Genomic DNA, 19,572 nt, shown 5'->3' with positions numbered 1-19,572 from the left:
TTTTTTTCAGAAGAAAGGCTGACCTGCACTTTTTGCAGTGTACAAACATTCTGTCAAGGTTGATGAATTTTATTCCCATGTGAGTCATAGAAATAATTAACATCTTAATTCAGTGACCAATAAAACAAGCAATAATTGCCCCAGACTGTCCCCAAACAACAGGGTTAAAGCTCCATTGCACAAAAATGCATCCAAAAGCTTAAGTATTAGCTTAAACAAAACACCATGATACACTTCTGTATATTTTCAAGCAATTTGGGAGTTTCTTCGTCTTACTTGAAATAGATTTCATTGTTTTAAGATGTTACATGCCAATACATCATAATGATACGAAACGTCTGTGCTTCATTTTCAATTAACTACCAGAATTCAGTTGTCTAAACATCAGCACATAGTGCCACATAGGGTATACAAGCTAATACAAAATAACTGCATAGGACTTGCAGGTGGCCAACTACACCCTCAGCCAGGATGCCCTAAGGCATTTAAATGGGATAAACAGTGGCAGTTAGGCAACTGAACCGAGCCCAGATTCTTTACATTTTCCAGAATGTGTTTTTATTTTCTTCCAAAGCCATATCTGTCTAACCTGTTCAAACTAAATTTGCAAATATTGTAGGTTGCTACAAAATTGCTTTTCCAGCTGAAAAAAATTGAATATTTCTTCTTTACAGTTTTCCTGTCAAGGAGGACAGAAATAATTTCAAGGCTAGCTGAAAAGTCTTTATGAAAGCTTCTTCCACGCGATTATTCAATAATTAAAAGTCTTTCCATAAAACACTTCATTTTGGTGGAAAACATAAAAACATTATCAAGACACAGAGCCACCTGAAAATTAAAAAAGCTTTCATTTACAGCAAAACCAGAATTTTTGTGATACAGATACAGTCCAATGAGACTTTCTCCCCGCTATGTGATAGAAAGATTTCCTGGATTTTGGGGATACACATTTTGAGCTCCACAGACTTTGACTCCCCATTAATCCACACCACACACTCACTTGCAGTGGAAGTTGCTCCACAAAATGTCCAGCATCGCAGCTTCATTTTGTCTGTCCAAATCTAGTACCCGGGGATAGAAAGCACAAAGGCCAAATACTGGAAACCCTGGAGACTTCTCCAACCGCAGAGCAGGAAAGGCAGAGGGGAAACACCTTTCATTAAGACCACCTGAAAATCCATGCCTCAGAAAATGATCCTGGCTAGAGAGAGCAGGACAAGAGTCCTCCTAAAAAATGGAGGTGTCTGGCCTCTGCATGGGCATTATAGACTTTGGACTATCCTGTAGACAAATAGTCTACCTTGCATGATATCTGCTTGCTTTCAAGTTTATAGCTCCAGTGGCTCTAGGTGCTCTATACTTGCTTCAAATCTATTGCCAATAACAATAATGGGTGTGTCTGCATCCAAAACACTCCCTCCAAAGGAATATCCTTTTCTCCATTCCATTTACATACATACCATTAATTTGCAGTGCTGCTTTCCAAGCATTTTGTCCCCAACTTCTTGTTTAAGATGGTCTAATTCTGAGAGAACCTGTGTCAAACGAGTTTTGATTTCTTCGTATCTTGTTTCAGCAAAGCCAAGTTCTGTGTACCACTTCTGAGCCTGATGAGAAGAATAAAAAAAAGCAAAATTACTGAGTATAATTAGTCTAGCAGCGGTATCATTTCTCAATACCAGCTTACAACCATGGACTTGATTCTGATCTCCACATCACAAGTTTTAAATTGTTGTAAATTGATTCAAGTTAATGGAATTACACAATACACTATAATCTTATTATAAGAAATGAGTAAGACTCTTACAGTAAGTCCTATAGAAACACATCTAACTAGAGCTATGCAGAAAAACAGATCAATTTTTAAATTGATTTCTAAATTTGAAGGTACCTTGAGTATTCTGAATAAAGCTAAAAAAAGCAGGGGTGAATGCACTCACAATTTCAGAGATTACATCTTTGAAAGCCCTCAGAGCAAATGGGAAGTAAGATTTTATCAGCTAGGGGAAAAAAAAATCTTCCTGAGAAATGTCAAAAATGAAAAACGCAAAGGAGGAGAAAAACCCCTCCATATGTTCACCTTTATGTTTCTTCTAGGATGCATTTTCTCCACTTATACACACCAACTGTAGTTTTGAAAAACAAACAAACAAACAAACAAACAAAAAAACCAAAAACCCCACAACACTCAGTAGATCAGCCGGTTGCCTGACAGCAAGCTCCTTCCCTCATATGAGAGATCATTGCTTCTCCCTTCTGAAAGCAAAGACTTCACGTTCTTTTAAGTAAACTGAGGAAGGTGTTGTAACACACAACTTCCTTGTAACACATAAAAGGATTAGAAGGACCCAAGTTAATCAGATTTTAAAAAATAAATAAAAATCAAATGATCTCTTCATGTTCATGTTCCAAGGTTAGAAGTCCTTACCTAACCTTCCATCACTCATCCAAATCCACCCCTTCATTCCAGTTGCCTCACCTGAAATCTGGGAAGTCTTATAAAGCAGCTGTCAAAGGACAACCATTATGTATACCCACCATGTATAATCAATCTTACTGCTCTTTTACATGCTCAACACAATTGTTACTGCCAGTGGTTTTTCCAGCATCTGAGCGATGCCTGTTATTGCCTGAAACAGCCCCATAAATACACACTTGCCATAAAAGCAATACATTTCTGCTTAGATAAGCATGCACTGGAGATTGTTCAATAAAAAACAGGAATGTGAAAGCTAATGCATTCGGAAAGGCACAACACTGAAAGCTTCTCTGTTTGGTATTAAAACTGCAGATTTACTTTACACAGGCACAGAACTGCCCATCCAAACAAGTCTTCACGTAGGTGGTGTTGGACTTTGTGTTTACTACACAGATGTCGAGAGAAGGGGCAGTGTGCATGCTTTGCACCATCACTGGATATAGCGAGACCCCTTGACAGTGTCAGATTTTACATCATTTTGCCTCTCATTCAAAAACTGCTTTGAATTCAGGTTTGCTGTAGTCCTCAGTGCTTCTACTGCCTTCTACTCCTCCGTATTCCTAGTGAGGGGGAGGGAAGCAGCCTGCCCAGAGATGGCCACAGCAGATAGTTTGTTCTGTGTGTCTTTATTAAGCACTCAGCTTCCGTCAAAGCGTGCTGGAGGAATGCAGCTTCACTTGAAGTTCTGGCCAACCACAAATAACTGTGCTTATCATCACTCAACTGAAAGATCAAAGAGGTACGTTTTGGTTCTGCAGATCAGAGACTTCCCTGTTTTGTAAAAGTGTTAAATTCTGGCAGAAAGAAGAACAGCCATGTAAGAAAACAAGAAAGAAAACAAATTTGCTCCTCAGAATTACGTCAGAGTAGGAGGTTACCTCTTTTTTTGATTTTTCTAATTCCTTTTGCTGTATTTTTAGTTCCTCTTTTGCCTTTTCGACTTGCTCTTTCATCACACTGTAGCTTTCAAACATGCTGCCCTGGATACACAACAGAAAGATGTGACTCCTTTGATCCATACGAAATGGCACACAGGTTTTTACAGAACAATATATGGTTTCCTTCTATCTGAATTACTAAAAACATTTGCATAAAGTCAAGGTATTAGAGATAAATCTTTCCCTGTTGATTATTCTCAACTGAAGTAATAATTCTGCTTTTACAAGAACATACTAATCTCCAAAGAAATTCACTGCGCTGTAAGATTCATGACTACAGAGGAAAAACATGGATGAGAAATCCACTATAAGTAAAGATCCTGTCTTTGGGCATATGTTTCATAAAAAATCAAAAAAGTAAAAAAACATAGACACTGTCAGAATAAAAGTCAGTAAGTGAACATGTGCATACTTTTAAATAAGACATTCACAACCCTGAATACTTCACCATTGTAACAGAAGTTTGTGGAAATTAATTTGCTCTACTGGAAGCTTTTACTTTTGCAAGAAGATAAATAATTTTAAAAATGCCTGAACAATGCACTCTTTTAAGTATTATTTTTAACTTTGTAGCTTGCTGTATCACTTTAAAATTCTCTAATACAATATTCAGAAAAAAACTCTCTGGTACTTTGCCTTCTATTTCGAAGTTAACTTTAGTACCTCAGATCTCCAGCACATGGGAGGTTACAGCATTTTCTATATTACACAGTTAATTTAGCTTTGTCCTCCAAAAGACATTTATATCTCCCCCTTTCTTCAGAAGATCCTGCTTGATAACGTTCCTCACTGTTACTATTTACCTCTTTTCCAGGGAAATAGTTTGAGGGGTCTATAACCAGAACTCCTTCTTCTTCAGTCTGAGTTACATTACATGCTGTTGCAACTTTCTTTGGCTTAAGACCACGTTGTTGACTTTCTTCTTTTAGTTTTACTATCTTTTCCTTTGTTCCCAAACTTTTATCTTTTCTCAGCTCTTCATAGGTGAAACCCAAAGAAGACACTAATTCTTTTAATTTGCTATTTTCTAAAATAAAGTTTGCATTTGCTTTCTGAAACTCATCAAGCTGTTCTGAAGTTTCTTTTTTGATTCTGTCTATTTCTCTTTTCAGTACACGTTTTTCCTCCTGCAAATCAGAAATAGTTTGATAACAGCTGGTTTTGCACTCTTGAAGATCTGAAACCAAGGTCCTGTTCTTGTCTTGTTCATGCTTTACCTCTGCCAAACATCCCAATAAAGTTTCTTTTTCACCTTCTAAAAGACATATTCTTCGTAAATTTCCCTCTCTCTCTTGTATTAATTCATTATATTTTGCTACATAGTTCTCCTTGTCTTGTAATAATTTAGCTATTTCTTTGAAGCATCTGCTTCTTTTTTCTTTCAGGTCAGAAAGCAGCTGGAAATACCTCATTTTCCTTCCATCCAGGAGCAAAACACTCCTGGGAAGTTTATTTGATGCAATTGTCAATGAGTCTTTTTCAGAATTCCTATTTTTCTCTTCAACACATGAGAGGTTCTTAGAGCAGGTTTCAACAAAAAATGTTCCTGGGCTCATGGTGTTTTCTTCTGATAAGTCATTATAACATCCACCAGCAACTTCTTTCTCATTAAGTAAGTTTTGGAATGAAACAATGTTAGCATCATCTACCGCCACAATGTATTGAAAATACGCATCCATCTCTTCTTCCAGCGCACACATCATCTGAGCATATCTCTCATTCTCCTGTTGTAATAGACAGACTTTTTTTGAGTAATTTTCATTCTCTTGCATCAGTAGAAATATCCTCTGAGAACACACAGCCACCACTTTTTCCAGTGCATATATTTTCACATTATGTTCATTACCGGCTTCCAGCGGTGACAGATGACAGAAACACTCATAAAAATTGCTCCCTGATAGGAACAGTTTGCTTAAGCACACAGCCCTCTCCTGCATAGGAGACAATGTGTTTAGCAGATCTCTCTCTTCCTCTGACCAAAAAAATTTCTGAGAATATGTATATTGCATGTTTTCAGCAGCTATTTTTTGACATGAGGGATTCTTCTCGTTTGGTTCACATAGTTTCAGGGTCTGGTCTTTCTTTTCTTTCAGGCCAACATTGCTGGAAGGGTTTGTTTGGTGAGTTGGTTTCTGAGGTTGCTCTCCTTTCTCCTCCATTTTGATTATGTCTTCTCCATTATATAACCTATTCACATCAGAGATACAGATTTCTGAAAGGTTTCCTTGTTTCTCTATTAGTTCAGGACTCCGTTCAAAATGCTTCTTTAAGTCTTTAAAATCAACAGATAAATTTTGGACATCCTGTGGGCTACCTAGGCTGTCTTTTGCTTCTATTCCTTGCTTCCCAGGTCTGATCAATTCAGTTTTATTTAAAACTCTAGAACTTTCCTCAGGAGCACAGGTCACCTGTTGTGGTTGGGCTTTCTCATTCCGTATTTCTTCTCCTTTAGCTGTCCCTCTAAAGATTTTTTGGTGATACTTTCCATCATCAACAACTTTATCCAGACATTTATTTTCACTTATGCTTTTTGGCAGAATTTGCTTGTTTTCCCAACATTTTTCCATGTTGCATTTTTCTAGACGTGAAGTGAAAATTTCAGTCACAGTGCAAGGCATCTTTCCATGAAGAAGTGCAGCAGCTTTGTCAGAAAATCCTTCTTCTGCAACAAGGCAGAGGCCATCAGAGCAAAGAGTGGTATTTGCCTCACAGAAACCCAAACTCCTCACTTTCTTCACAGTGGTGACAGCTGATATATGGCAGCTTTCAGGTTTTAACAAGGTAAGTTGGGGCTTCTTCCTCATCAAAGCTTCAACCACAGAAACAGGGAACGTCTTTTCTGGTAGATTTATAGCTTGCTCCTTCAAGAGAGAAAAGTTTTCTTCATCTTTGGTTTCCTTATTTGTCTCATCATTAGTTAACTTCTCAGAGCAAGAGGGAAGCAGTCTTGCTGCACAATACCTTGGGGTACATCTGAACAAAGTTAAACTATCTTCTAGAGTACCTGCCCTCTTTGTTCCAAGGGTGACCTGGTAATAGCAAAAGAGAAATGTTTCAAACTGAAAAATATAAGATAAGATATATCATTATATGTTGCTAATCGTAATTTATTTTTCACTTCAACCATAAAATACTTGATTACAGACAGATGAGAAAAAATATTTCCATATAAAGAGTTTTCAAATTACTTAAAATTTGCAATGAGAGTAATGATACAAATAAGGTACAAATAAGTCAATCATTTTCTTAGTGCACCTGTATTCATCTTGAATAACATCTTTAGTAGCTATGATATAAAGCTACTTTTATATTCATCTTTAAATACACCAACTCTTCATTTTATCTCAAAATTCACAGACTTACTGTGCACAAAGATAGCAAGAATAGCGGTAACTTTTCTTCTCACCTGCTCAATCTCAGCTAGACCAGTAACTTTTGCAAAGGCACTGGAATTGTGTTCCAAAACTAGTAGAAGTTCTTCTGGTAGCTCCTCCATCTGCTTTAGCCCATCACAGCTACATCCTGGTGTTTCTGTTATGGGAAAGCACTGGACAGGTGTAAGGCCACTCCCAGATAGTTACATGAAAAACAAACCCCAAAACATCTGACCAGATGTTTTGAACAGAACAGTATTTTAGTGAGAGTATGCTCAAAACTACCTTCTCTACCAGAAGCATACATCACCAATGATGTAGAGATAAGCACGACGTTAAACAAGAAAACAAACTTCACAAGAAAACATAAATATTAAGCTCTAAAATAAGGTATATTTAGGGTCCCCCCAGTTCTCCAAGCATTTAAAAATGGAAAATACATCTCATTACAGTGGGTAGATGAAAACTCATGGGTTAAAACTTACGGGTTAAAATTATCCAGTGCAGGTCTGCATTTGCATGCACTGAAAGTTGCTATAAAATGTCCATTAATTTATGTTGGAAGAATTTACCTGATACAATTTGCCAAGATCAGAGCTTTTATGTTGTTTGGTCTAAAAAGCAAATCTGACTGATGCACAGCATTCCCAAACACTATACTTCAGCCAGGACATGGGATGTATCCCCTAATTCCTCATCTCTGCAGCTTCTTGAAAGTTCTAGGATTTCTTGAGAAAGCTCGTATCTAAATGCTAGTATCATACTGGCAAATAGTTATTGTTTCACCTTCCCAAGATACAGTTTCCAGATTAGGAGGTTTTTAGAAGGTCTTATACCTTCTAAGTCATGCACACCACATGAAGGAAATCATCCTCACTTTTATTGCACAGAAATTAAAGCAAAAATTCCAGTTTGTTTTCATACCAGACTCTTTAGCATGTAGCAGCACAACTGGAGTTTGAGTAGCTCTGCTTCTGAGTGAATTCAAGACTGCTCCCCATTTCAGATTTTGAGTGTCATCCTGGATTAGATCTCCATTCTTAATGGGAAAAGGAGGAGGAAAAGAAAAAAAAAAAAACATCATAAATATACCGTGTTTCTGATATGAAAAACAGGCACACAATTTTCCTTTGCTATTTTACATTTAAAAGACCCATCATTTCATTATAATTACTATTATTTCAAGCAATTTTCTCATTCCAACATTTTCTAGTGAACGTCGTGGTTTTAAACTTCCCCCTAATGTTTCCTTTATACTTTACAAAGAGTTAAGGAAGAAAATCTGAGTAATAAGCATGTAATACGTCAGATCACAGATGGAACACTATCAGAACAGAGACTAAGGATATGATCATGAACAAAGAGAAAAGAAAGTCCAATCAAGTAGGGAATGAGATTGTAGCTGGGCACTGAACTATTAAAGACAACTGTTCCTAGGTTGGAAGAACTCAAAGTAGAATAATCGTTCCGAATAAAATATTCTTTCCCATTGATAATTTAATTGTAAATTTCATATTCTGTTCTTGCTATTTATCTTGTCTCCCTGATTGAACTTGGAAATTGTGACAATTTCTGGTGCAAAGCAGATACCCTTATTGCTTGATATACAGCAGGTCACATTTCACATGCACCGTGCTCATTTTTAGTGAACAGAAGACTCAGGTTTGATTTTCTCAACAAAGCACATAATCGAGGTGGTAACCAAAACAGCTACAGCACAGAGAACAAGTCAACACAGTCACTTTTCTCTTCCTGCACTGCTCTGCATCAAATGCCAGCAGAAAACAAACTTGGTTCCTTTGGGCTGAGCTGCAGCTATAAAATTACATATGGACGGGAAAGGCAATGACTTCAAAGTCTTCAGTCTATAGTGAGTCAGAAGAAGCCACTTGATTTTCCACAGGACCACCAGTGAGAATAATTTTGATTTCAACCCAAGTCAGCTGCCACATTATAGTGCCCTATTATGAGATCCTGACTGGGCGGCACGACTTAAGTGGAAACCACAACACTTCCAAGATTTCTTCCTTCGTTTTCTCAGTAATATTGAAGCTAATGTTAATTCCTTGAAACACATTCATTCCTTTCCTGCAAGTATGCCTTTATTTCTTCCCAGATATCTTTTCTTTATTGGTATGTGGGTTCTGTCAAAAGTTACACAAAATTATGTAAAAGATGCAATGCTTGGATGCCAGGAACACCATACAGTGAAATCAAGACCTCAGCTGTCATGTGAAAGCTGTAGAAAGGTGCATCACTTGGTGTTTCATACTTTTCCTTCACCAACACCTTCAACAAGCCTCTAATGTTCACATCTAGAAACTGCCTGATAAATCAAGACACAGCCACGTGGTACCAGCTGCTTTTTCGTGCATTTTTCATTCAAGCATAGGCTGCAATTGGAATATTGCAGACAGGATCCTGATACTAATATTGGAAATAAAAATTTCTGACAAGATTGATGTGACTACACCCCTCCATGAGATTCAGTTCCCCTCTATAGTACCAGAGCAAAACACCTAATTGGATCCAATATTATTGCATGAAGATGCAATAACGGCCAAGGCTAGTTTTCAAGAATAACTGATGTGCTTGGCATTCAAATGACATGGTGTTTACTGAGGAATTTCATACCATGTGTATTCCACAGGGGTCTGATAAACCTGTCTTCACAAACTAACTTTTTCCTGGCTGTGAAATAAGCAAATGATCCCATTCACTCTTTCACTGAAAAATGATATGCAAGCAGCTTTCCAGAAAAGTAGCAGCATGAAAATCCTTCTTGTACTGCACACAATTTCTTTTTTTTTTTATAGCTGTTCATGGAGTATGATGAGCTTAAATAGGATTTTTCTTGTAACTATTTTGGCTTGAATACTACAAGACCAATGTAATGAGATTAGGAAATTCTACTTTAATAGGTGGTAGTAAAACACAAGATGAGGGAAAAAAGCCCTCTTCATTTTTATAATACAACACCAGAGGTCTCCCTCCTCCTTTTATCATAGATATCAAAATTATTTTCCTGCTATCTCAAGCCATTTTCTACTAGAAAAATCCAAGTGAACTAGTAGCAGTACAAAAAGAGGAGGAAAATACAACCAGAAATGCAGAAGACATAAGATTTGATGCTGCTGACGCTACATACAGCATTTAAGGAACGCAACCTACTGTGCAGCAGAACAAAGTAAACTGGCTTAACACGTATTATGGCCTGTTCATTTATACCAAAGACCGGGTAATTGAGACTCAGTAACTTTCTACAACAACACAGCTGTAAATTAATACTCAGAAAAGAAATGGTTATAAAACTTTGTGTAGAGGAAAAATATAACCCTTTATTAGGGTACAGCATAGAATGAAAGATATTTGGTCCTGTTTCTTGAAGACTTTCTGGATTAGTCTCAGGCAATTAGTCAGTTGATATATCTTGCTTTACCACCTTCAAATAACTCAACATTTACTTTCTCCCTATCTCAGTTTTCTCAAACTGATAGTAATTCTCCACTACTTATTCCCTGGCTCTGAAAGCTCTGAGCCCTCCCGATTTCAGTTGGGCAGTCCCCTTGCAGTGCACTTGGTTGTTGTACCTGTGTACAACTCAGTGCAGGTCCCTCTAAAAATATCTTAAATATTTTCAAACCTTATTCTTCATTCCCAAAAGAAAGTGAACTCCCTAGTTAAAGTAATTGTAGCAATGGTTCAGGCTAAGTATAAAAATAAGCAACAGCAGTCAGTCCTCTGCCACCTCAGGGCAGCTATGGAGACACATGCAGTGAGGCACAGCTCTCCACAAAGGTCACCCACGTGCTGCCAGGTACTGCAGGATGATCTTACCACTCTTTCTCTCTCACACAAAGACAACCTCCTGGAGCTCGCTTCTTTGGGACTATAAAGCCACTAATGGTACAAAATCACTATGTCTGCAAAGGTGCGTTCAACTACCAAGTTAAAAACTTTGCCTTTATTTCTTCTAGGCTTTTACGGACAAAAGATCCTCTCTACCTTCTCCCAGTTCTGGAAATACTCACAGTGCGATTGTCCTCCCATACTAAAGGGTTTTTGTTCATGCCCATTACCTCTCGGTTAAGTGCAGTTAAAATCAGGAGAGTTTTTGGGATATCAGGTCACAATCTGAATGGGGTAGCTGAGTGCAATGTTTAGCTGATTTCACTTTATTTAACAAATCCTCAAAATAAAAATACCCTCCACCTCAGTGCATAAAAAAATCAAACTTTGTCTGAATCCTCTCTGTGAAAATAATTGTTCTTTGTCAGCAAAATTAATTGGCAGAAGCTGAATGCCATATTACAGCATATGCAGAGCTTTCCCACACAATGCTGGAGTGAAGTGCTTGAAGCAAACGAGTCCTATTCAGTGTATTCAGGGCATATCACAATGCTATGGAGCTGCAAACCACTGAATATCTCAACTCACTCCCAGTCATGAATACTGTATCCATCTTCCCTTGTTTACCATTATCCAGAAAATCTCATAGACAAGATTTATTGTCAGCTGTGCTTTTTTCTTCAGCGTTTGGGCATGAATAACACATGAAAACTCACCCGACCATATGTGTACTCCTCCACTGAATGGTGTCCACAAATCAGAGGTCTCAGAAGTTCTCCTGGGCTCTACTGCTAGTGCCAACCGAGACCTTTTGCCTTGGGCATGTCACTTAAAAACGTAAGGAAACAAGATCTGTGAAGTGCCCTCAATGTGCACCTAATAAAAGCACTGATGCAATGAAGCTCCAACTACTGATTCTAGTGTGTATGAATTGGACACTGTGAAGTACTAATGCATCAACAGAAATTAAGGGAAAAAAATGCAGGAAGGAAACAAGCCTCACACTTGCATCTCGATTGCACATCTAATGGCAAGTGTAATCCAGGGTGATATAAAGATAAAAGCTAACTATATTTTGCCTTATTTTTACTTACCAGGTCAACGCCACTATCTCCGTTCTCCAATCTTTTAAGTCGTGAGTCCTTTTCTTTCTTCTTTTTCAACTTCACCCTACCTTGATCTTTTAAAGCCCTATTTTCATCCAAAAGCTCTTCCATTTTTTCCTGTAGTTTGATTTCAGATAATTTCAGACTATAAACATGATGGCGAGATTCTTCCAATTTTCTTCTGAGAAAGTCTTCAGTGTCCTGAGAGCACTGGAGTTCAGTCAGCAGGTCTGCCTGTTCTCTTCTGTTGTCCTCCTCTTTTTGCCTTAAGAATTTCAGATTTTGCTGAAATGTCTCGAGGTGGTTTTTCATGTCATGCTCCACATTTTCAATGCAAGTTTTCAATTCCATTACCTCCAGATCAGGGTGTTTATAGCCCTGAGTCCCACTGAATGCTGATTCCATCTTCTGCTGCAGATACTGCACCATTCCCTCTTCTAACTTGGATGTCAAAAGAGCAATATGGGCACTAAGATCCAGGACTTGCTTTTCCAGCCTAGATACCTCACCCTGAAGGTAACATTCCCTTTCTCTCAGCACTGCTGTCTGTTGTGTCTGCCTTTGTTTGTAGTGCTCAAAATACTCTGACTGGCTTTTTATTTCATCTTCTTTTGTCTTCAGCTGCTCCTGAAACCAACGTAATTTTTCCTTTTGCTGCTTCTCTGACTTTTCTTGGTTTTCAACCTACAATGTCAGTGAGTTGTATAGTTAACATCTTAATACTAAATCTCTTCTTCCCTTATAATTTTTCTTAATTTTGCAATAATTCTGCCTTTGTTTTCTGAAAACTCAGGAATGACATAAGTAGACATTTTTAAAAGAAAGTAGAATCCTGCATTTAGAGCAAAACTAACATACTGTTTTGTCATTTCAGCCATCACTGAAACATGTCAGTAGGAAACAAACAAACAAAACACAAACTCACCCACATCTACTACTACATGAAATACAGGAAGTTTTTAAATGCTTCCTTTTGCATGTTTTATAGTACACATTAAATCAAAAGAAACCTTTGAAATGGAATTCATACAACCAGCTCTGAACTACACAGTAACATATCGTTAACACTGACAGTAGTGTAGCACTGAGGTGTAACAGGCAGAGAAGTTGTGGTTCTATTATAGAAAACAAGTGCACTTTTCAGAGACCAAGCTTTTGCCCTTTGCCCTTCACCATACCTGTCATCTGTCAGCTCCTTTTATGAACCCCCTGGAAAAGGAGAAAGGAACAGATGCCTTTTGAATCAGTTTGAGAAAGACTGTGGTATTTTCATTTGCACCAAAGTATGTTTGAACACAGAGACATACAGAGGTGAAAGATGTCAATGGAAGACTTAGGAGGCTTTCGTGATTCACATGCTGCCCTTGTTTTGAGCAGAGTAAAAGCCACCAGTATCATAGTGCCATTGTGGCAACTTTGAAGCAAGACTGAAGGCACAGAGACATTACTGTATTTCTTCAAGGACTTCCTTAGGTCAATCTTTTTGATCTCCAGTATTTTCCTGTCCAAAGGGTTTACCAGCAAGGAAAGGACAGGAGGAACACTAGGCTGAAATGTTATGCAAAGTCAGGTAGGTGTGAGTTAATAGTTTGGTTAACTGTTGATGGGAATATATGTATGTATGAGCTTCCTGGTCTTGAAAAATACATTTTGCTTTTAAATAAAAAAGCAAAGACTATTGTTCATACTTAGGAGTCGTACTGCATAGTACTAGTGTCCTGTCAGAGTATTCAACTTTGACTTAAAATGCTGAGACAATGAAAGTGTATCTTATGACAAGCAGAATCAAAAGACATTTTTGCATGGTAGACCAGGGTAGACCCTGAATAACTTTCATTCCTTCTCTATCTCCATGGATCCATCCAATGAGCTGTGCAAACTGGGTAAAAATGCCTGTTACATGTGTTATCAGCCAACAGCTGACCTTTCTGATACAAAACATTTACGTGAAGTACTAGCACTCGGGAGAACTGAAGGCTTTCCACTGCAGAGCTGACAATTTCACAACAGACATGGGGAGAGGGGATTGCGAGGGCATGAAATCAGCAGTGGGACGTTCTTGGCAATGAGGGAGTAAGTCAGCTTGCTCCAGTGAAGGTCACTCTGCAGAGGAGGGCTCGCACCAGCAGGGCTCTGCAGAGTGGTGGCCCACATGACAGTGCCTCACAGGAAAGAAGGCAAGGCCCAAGCCAATCTGGGAAAGCTGGAAGAGGACACAAAGCTAAGCAGGAAGCTTAAAGCGGATGCAACAGCAGGTGGGGCCCAGCTTGAAAATGCATGAGCAATTCAGAGTCAGATGACAAGCTGAGCAGCTGCATTCTATACAGAAAACAGGCTGTGTTAGCTGTGTTGGTAGGGAATCAAAAAAATGCTTTATTATGGGGCTAGAAAGATAAAGTCTGACCTAGGGAGAAGGAGTACGCTGAGTGGGTTCTGGGGAGAAAGAAGGCAATGGGAGCATATATCTCAAAGATCAAGGGCCTGAATGAGAGGAATAATGGCAGTGCTGTCAAAAACATTAGAGAAATAGAAAGTGGGGCAGAAAAGACCAAAAAGTTCTGATTCCTCTGGTTGTAGAAAAAGAGAAAGGCTGAGATGATTTATTGCTTAAAAACAGAGAGGTCACTGGAGATGAGATTGACTTATAAATTATTACCACAAAGAGAAGCTAAACTAGGTCATTTGAAACAATATCCTCCTCACCAAGTTGATCAGGTCCTCCCGAATGTCTCGCAGTTTCCCTTTAACACGCACATTTGCATTTTCAACCTGGTGCAACTTCACATTTAGTTGATCAATCGTCACAAGAAGTGTTTTGTGTGACAGCTCCAGCTCTTTCATCCTGTGATAATGAGAATGAAGATATTTGCTAAGTAAATCATAGAATCATTAAGGTTGGAAAAGACCTCTAAGATCATCGAGTCCAACCGTCAACCCAACACCACAATGCCCGCTAAACCATGTCCCTAAGTGCCGCATCTACACGTCTTTTAAATACTTCCAGGGATGGTAACTCAACCACTTCCCTGGGCAGCCTGTTCCAATGTTTAACCACTCTTTCAGTAAAGAAATTTTTCCTCATGTCCAAAATAAATACCACACAGTACAGTTCCGGATGGATAAGCAGTCATCAGCAGTGCATCAATTTATCTTTATTCTTCCATTTTTCTCCCAACAATAAAATAGTAACAAATTGTTGATCACTAATAACAAACACTTAATTCTGAACAAGTCTACTGGGATTTGCACATTATGCTGGAGACTCAAAACTGTTAAAGACAACATCTATGTTAATTCTCTCTGCTGGCTTAATATGAAAACCATAAGCAAACACATCTACAAGATTAATGTTCACTGAGGCTTGGCACGATATATGAAGTAACAACTTACCATAAAGACAACCACAACACTTTGGTCTCTACATGTATTTGATAATAGGATTTTGCTAGGTTCACGGTTAGCAAATTCAAATTTTATGATGACAGTAAATGAGTCCCATCAAATTAAGATTACAGGTAACCTACAAGTAACTATGTGTTTTACTGACTGAAGGGAAAACATCTTACTTGTAACATACCTCACAGTGGGTACTGAAACCTATAATGTGTAACTGTGTTGACTTTGTCCACAAAGCTGGATTTTGACAAAATACAGGTTTGCTTCATCTGTTGCTATTAAAATGGTAGTGTAAGATGATGTGGTGTGATGTGATGGGGTTCCTCTACACAGGAGGAATACCTAAGATAATCTTATGAGAGCAAGCTTCATGGTTTCCTTAAGGTTTTCCTTTCCTTTTCAGCATGCACATCAAAATTTTCTCAATGCTTTAAACAGTTGTGAATTGCAAAACATCCTCTTCTTGTTACGGAAATTTTTTTTCCAGTCTCTCATTTCCTGTGGCAGGTACTAAAGCCTCCTCTTTTCTCATCTCAGAGATGCACACATTAGCCCCTGTGCCCCTCAGGACTGTCCTGTACCATACCTTCTGCCTTGAATTTCCTCGTTCAACCTTCAACAGTCTTCCACTCGGCTCCCCTGCTCACTTCTATCTTCTAGCTTTGTCTTACTGCCCCTACCTGCCAAAATTTCCTGCTATCTCCATCTCAGCATGACAATACTACCTTCATTCAAAAATCTCAGATAAAAACATATTTCTGAAGCAATAGGATTAAGACAGAAAACACATCATTAAATAAGTACCTATTCACGTATCAAAGTGAACCTGACGAGGTCCTCTCCACCTCAGCACTGCATAACCTAACACTGATATCAAAGGAAACTGGACCACATCAGCCCAAAACTCTGCCTTGGTTAGTTACAGCTACTGACTCTGCTTCTCTGTTTTTTCCAATAGTTCTGCCTTCCACATCGTTCCTCATTTCATCTGTCTGTGCTTCAGCCACAAGAACTTCAGGCACAGGATTGCTTTTCTTTCTACTGGCTAGCTAAGATTCCTGAAAATGGGCTTCCTATATCCCAGGCAAGTTTCAGCTGGTCTCATTTGCTCTCCTTGAACTGTTCTCTCATACTTTCTTTGTTTTGGTTTTAAATAAAGTTCTTCCCATCTTCCCCTCCCCAAAAACCTTTGTTAAAACAGGCCTATTCCTACAAAAGCTTCTATTTCAAAAAAGTTTCATTACTATTTTGACAAAAAGCCCATTATTAAAACATTTCTGGCCAAATTCCTTGACGAATCAAAGCAATTAAGAAATTATACAAATAACTATTTTGACTAGACTATATTTTCTATCCTTTTAACTATTTGGCTTTGTTTAGAACAGTGCAGTTGCTGACTATCAAAAACTTGATCTTATTATTCTAGTCAACTACATAATTAATGCTTGATGGCACCTTTCGTTACTGTAATGACTAGCATTAACATACTAAACTAGATGAAGCTTTCGGAAACAAGGAAATTTTTTTGCCACACAAAATTCCAAATTAAATCTTAACTTAAAAGGAAAGGGATATATTTTACAAGCAGAATTTACATTTTATGAATATTTAAAAATGAAACATCCTGAGAAAGCTGTCTGGTTATTTGCTACAAGATTTTAGATCATGCTGTAAATCCGATTTAAATATTAAAACCAAAAAAAGTAATATTGCATTTCTATTCTGACAGCTACACAAAACACTTATACATGCATCTTATCAGGTACCCTAAAAACACATAAAGCCTTTCTTTTTGCTAGTTCTACATGTATCATTTGACAGCCAGTACATGGGACAAAGGGAAGAGTACATTTGTCACGTCACATTAATTTTGAATGCAAAAAACCCCTTTTATTTACCTATTTCTTAGGACAGAACCTGACTCCATGTAGTCCTCTAGAACACCTTTCAGTCTTTGCTCTGACTTTTCCAGCTCTTTTATTCTGAGGTTCAAATTCTCTTCTCCAGCACTGTTTACTTGTTCATCAGGTATGCTTGCATCTTCTAATTCCTGGAAAATCCAGGAAGTATCAGTTTTAGCATTGAAATTCAGCATATCAAATCCTTCATTACTGTGCATTTTAATACAGTAACAAAATTCTTGTTCTCTCCCAGATGAAGGATCCATGATGAAAAAATGCCAAATTATTAGGTTCTCAAGGTACTGCAGTCTAAGCATGCAATAAAGGAGTCTAAGCCTCTGATGATCAAATGAACAGTCCTTCTCGATTCTGAACACATATATTATTTATGATAAAGTCTCATTTCATTAGCCCCAACGTAATTCAGCATGTATGAAAGGAGCTGCAGTTCACAACATGATATCCCCATAAAAGATTCAATTAGACTAATTCATGGAGTTAGGCATCAAAGTTTTGACAAGAGGATAATTTTCTACTAAATAGAGGAGTTCATAAAATTGAGTATGTTTATCACAAAAGAAAAATCATACTTATTTTGGATAAACGTATGATATTTTTATTGTTTCAAGATACAAGATTAAAAAAGGATATTTCCTATTCAAAAGGCAATCTGTGACTATTTCAGAGAAACATTCAGCATATTTGACTGGTATTTTGGAATTCTGCATTCAGTATTTTACTTAGAAGTGTACTTCACCTCTGACAGGTTATGAAACCATGCCTAAAAGGAATTTTTAAACTTGGGCTTGGGAAGGCAAGCTAAGTTTGGTTCTTTTCCTTTGCCTCTTTTAGCAATAGCTCTAAAAGTTCTTCAGCCTGCCGTTCACCTTCATTTACAGAAACTCTCTTCAGTAAGTTTAATCCTACAACTGGCATCTGTAAAATACCTTTACTTTTGCTACATTTGTATTGATTTGGAATTGGATCTGTAACTGGAATTCAACCACTAAGTTTGGACCTATTCTCCAGGAAATAATGCAAATACTTTTTTTCTTTTCTTTTCTTTTGTAAACAAATGCTGAATCTACAAGGCGAGGAAGAGGAAGAGGAAGAGGAAGAAGAAGAGGAAGAGGAAGAGGAAGAGGAAGGTAACAGTTATTTTTGCCAGTGAAAGTAGAAAATAGCACAAAATCAGTGCAAAAAGAATAAACAAACAGTGCTCTTATTGTCCCATGTTTTGATATGTGCTATTCACATGTATGGTGAATTACATAAAAATTTATTATTTTGGCCCATTGTATCACTCACTGGCCTTATGTCAGCCACACAAGGACATAGAGCTGAAAAGATTCAGCCACTCCTCAGTCCCTTGAGAAGCCATGATACTTAAAAGCTACAAGTATGGAAAGACAAAGAAAGTATAAATCCATATGGACAACAAAGTTCAAACTGTTTTGTGATCTTCTCTAGTCTTACAAAGCCCAGTCCCTCCTCAGAGACCATGCATTCCTGAGAACTGACAACATAATCATGGCTCTCCCCTGGCCCATATAATTTGCCAAATGGAATAGTATCTTTGATTTTTAGCTCCTTGAGACACTAATATTTTCTCTGTATTTATTATTTGCAAAGTGAATAGACATCCTGCTCCCTGACAAAGAGGAAGAGGAAGAACCACTGCAAAAGGAATATATAGTGATAGTGAACATTGTTACTCTGCTTATTAACAATTTACAGTGGAAGCCAAATTAATGTCATTTTCATCTCTGCCCCAGCCTAGTATCCAACTCATAAGCTGTAAAAAGAAAAATTCTTAGCGGTATATTTTGCAGAAAGTAGCCAACAGATAAAAGTGGAGAGGATGGACCAGGCAGGAAATAAACTGACACTTAAAATCATTACACTGATTTCTACTCACATATTTCTATTACATGTTCTTGTTTATAAGTGCATTTTTATTCACTGATATAATGGAAGTTAATACAACAATTTCTAAAGTTGATCTCAAACCTCATGATCCATTAGGCCTCTACACTTCGGCTGCTTCATCCTGAAAACTACTGAGTACTTCAGCATAAAATGAAGAAAGCTGTTACGACTGATATCAGAAATGAGAAACTTATTGTTTCCTTATTCACTTATATAGCTGGGGGAGATTATTGAAAACCTGTGTCACAGAAAATAAAAATCAGGCCCAGCATCTTGCATGGACTGAGTATAGTCATTATACCTGTTCCCAGCTCTATAATAAATATCAATATGCAATGGATAGTAAGACTGGAAAGTTTTCCAAAACTACAAATTCTGCTAGCTCAGCACAGAACAAAAATATCATGAATGCCATGGAAAATGTCACCCAAATCAGCCAGTTTCTTTGAGAAAACTGTCATGTGAATTACAATGAAACAAAACACATTAAAAAAAAAAAAGAAAATGAAACTGCTCGTACCTTTTCTGCTTTGTAACAAGACCACTTCCTGTCTCTGCAGTGCGCTTACCGTTGCAGCCACATGCTGTGACCATCCCACG

General features: G+C 37.8%; 1 protein-coding gene across 1 annotated transcript; it reads right to left on the bottom strand.

Moving 5' to 3' along the window:
* Positions 1–6,188: 6,188 nt before the first annotated feature.
* On the bottom strand, positions 6,189–12,352 carry LOC103920954. Its single transcript, XM_009328845.1, has 5 exons — positions 11,735–12,352; positions 7,716–7,830; positions 6,824–6,948; positions 6,379–6,446; positions 6,189–6,298 (listed from the first exon to the last, which is right to left on the bottom strand). The coding sequence occupies exons 1-5, from the start codon at positions 12,173–12,175 to the stop codon at positions 6,229–6,231; spliced, it is 819 nt and encodes a 272-aa protein (XP_009327120.1). The 5' UTR covers positions 12,176–12,352; the 3' UTR covers positions 6,189–6,228.
* Between the last annotated feature and the right edge of the window lie 7,220 nt (positions 12,353–19,572).

The sequence above is a fragment of the Pygoscelis adeliae genome, unplaced genomic scaffold (assembly GCF_000699105.1).
Source record: "Pygoscelis adeliae isolate BGI_AS28 unplaced genomic scaffold, ASM69910v1 Scaffold66, whole genome shotgun sequence".
Classification (NCBI taxonomy): Eukaryota; Metazoa; Chordata; class Aves; order Sphenisciformes; family Spheniscidae; genus Pygoscelis; species Pygoscelis adeliae.
Note: the sequence above shows the minus strand (reverse complement) of the source record. Positions and strands in the feature narration are given on the sequence as shown.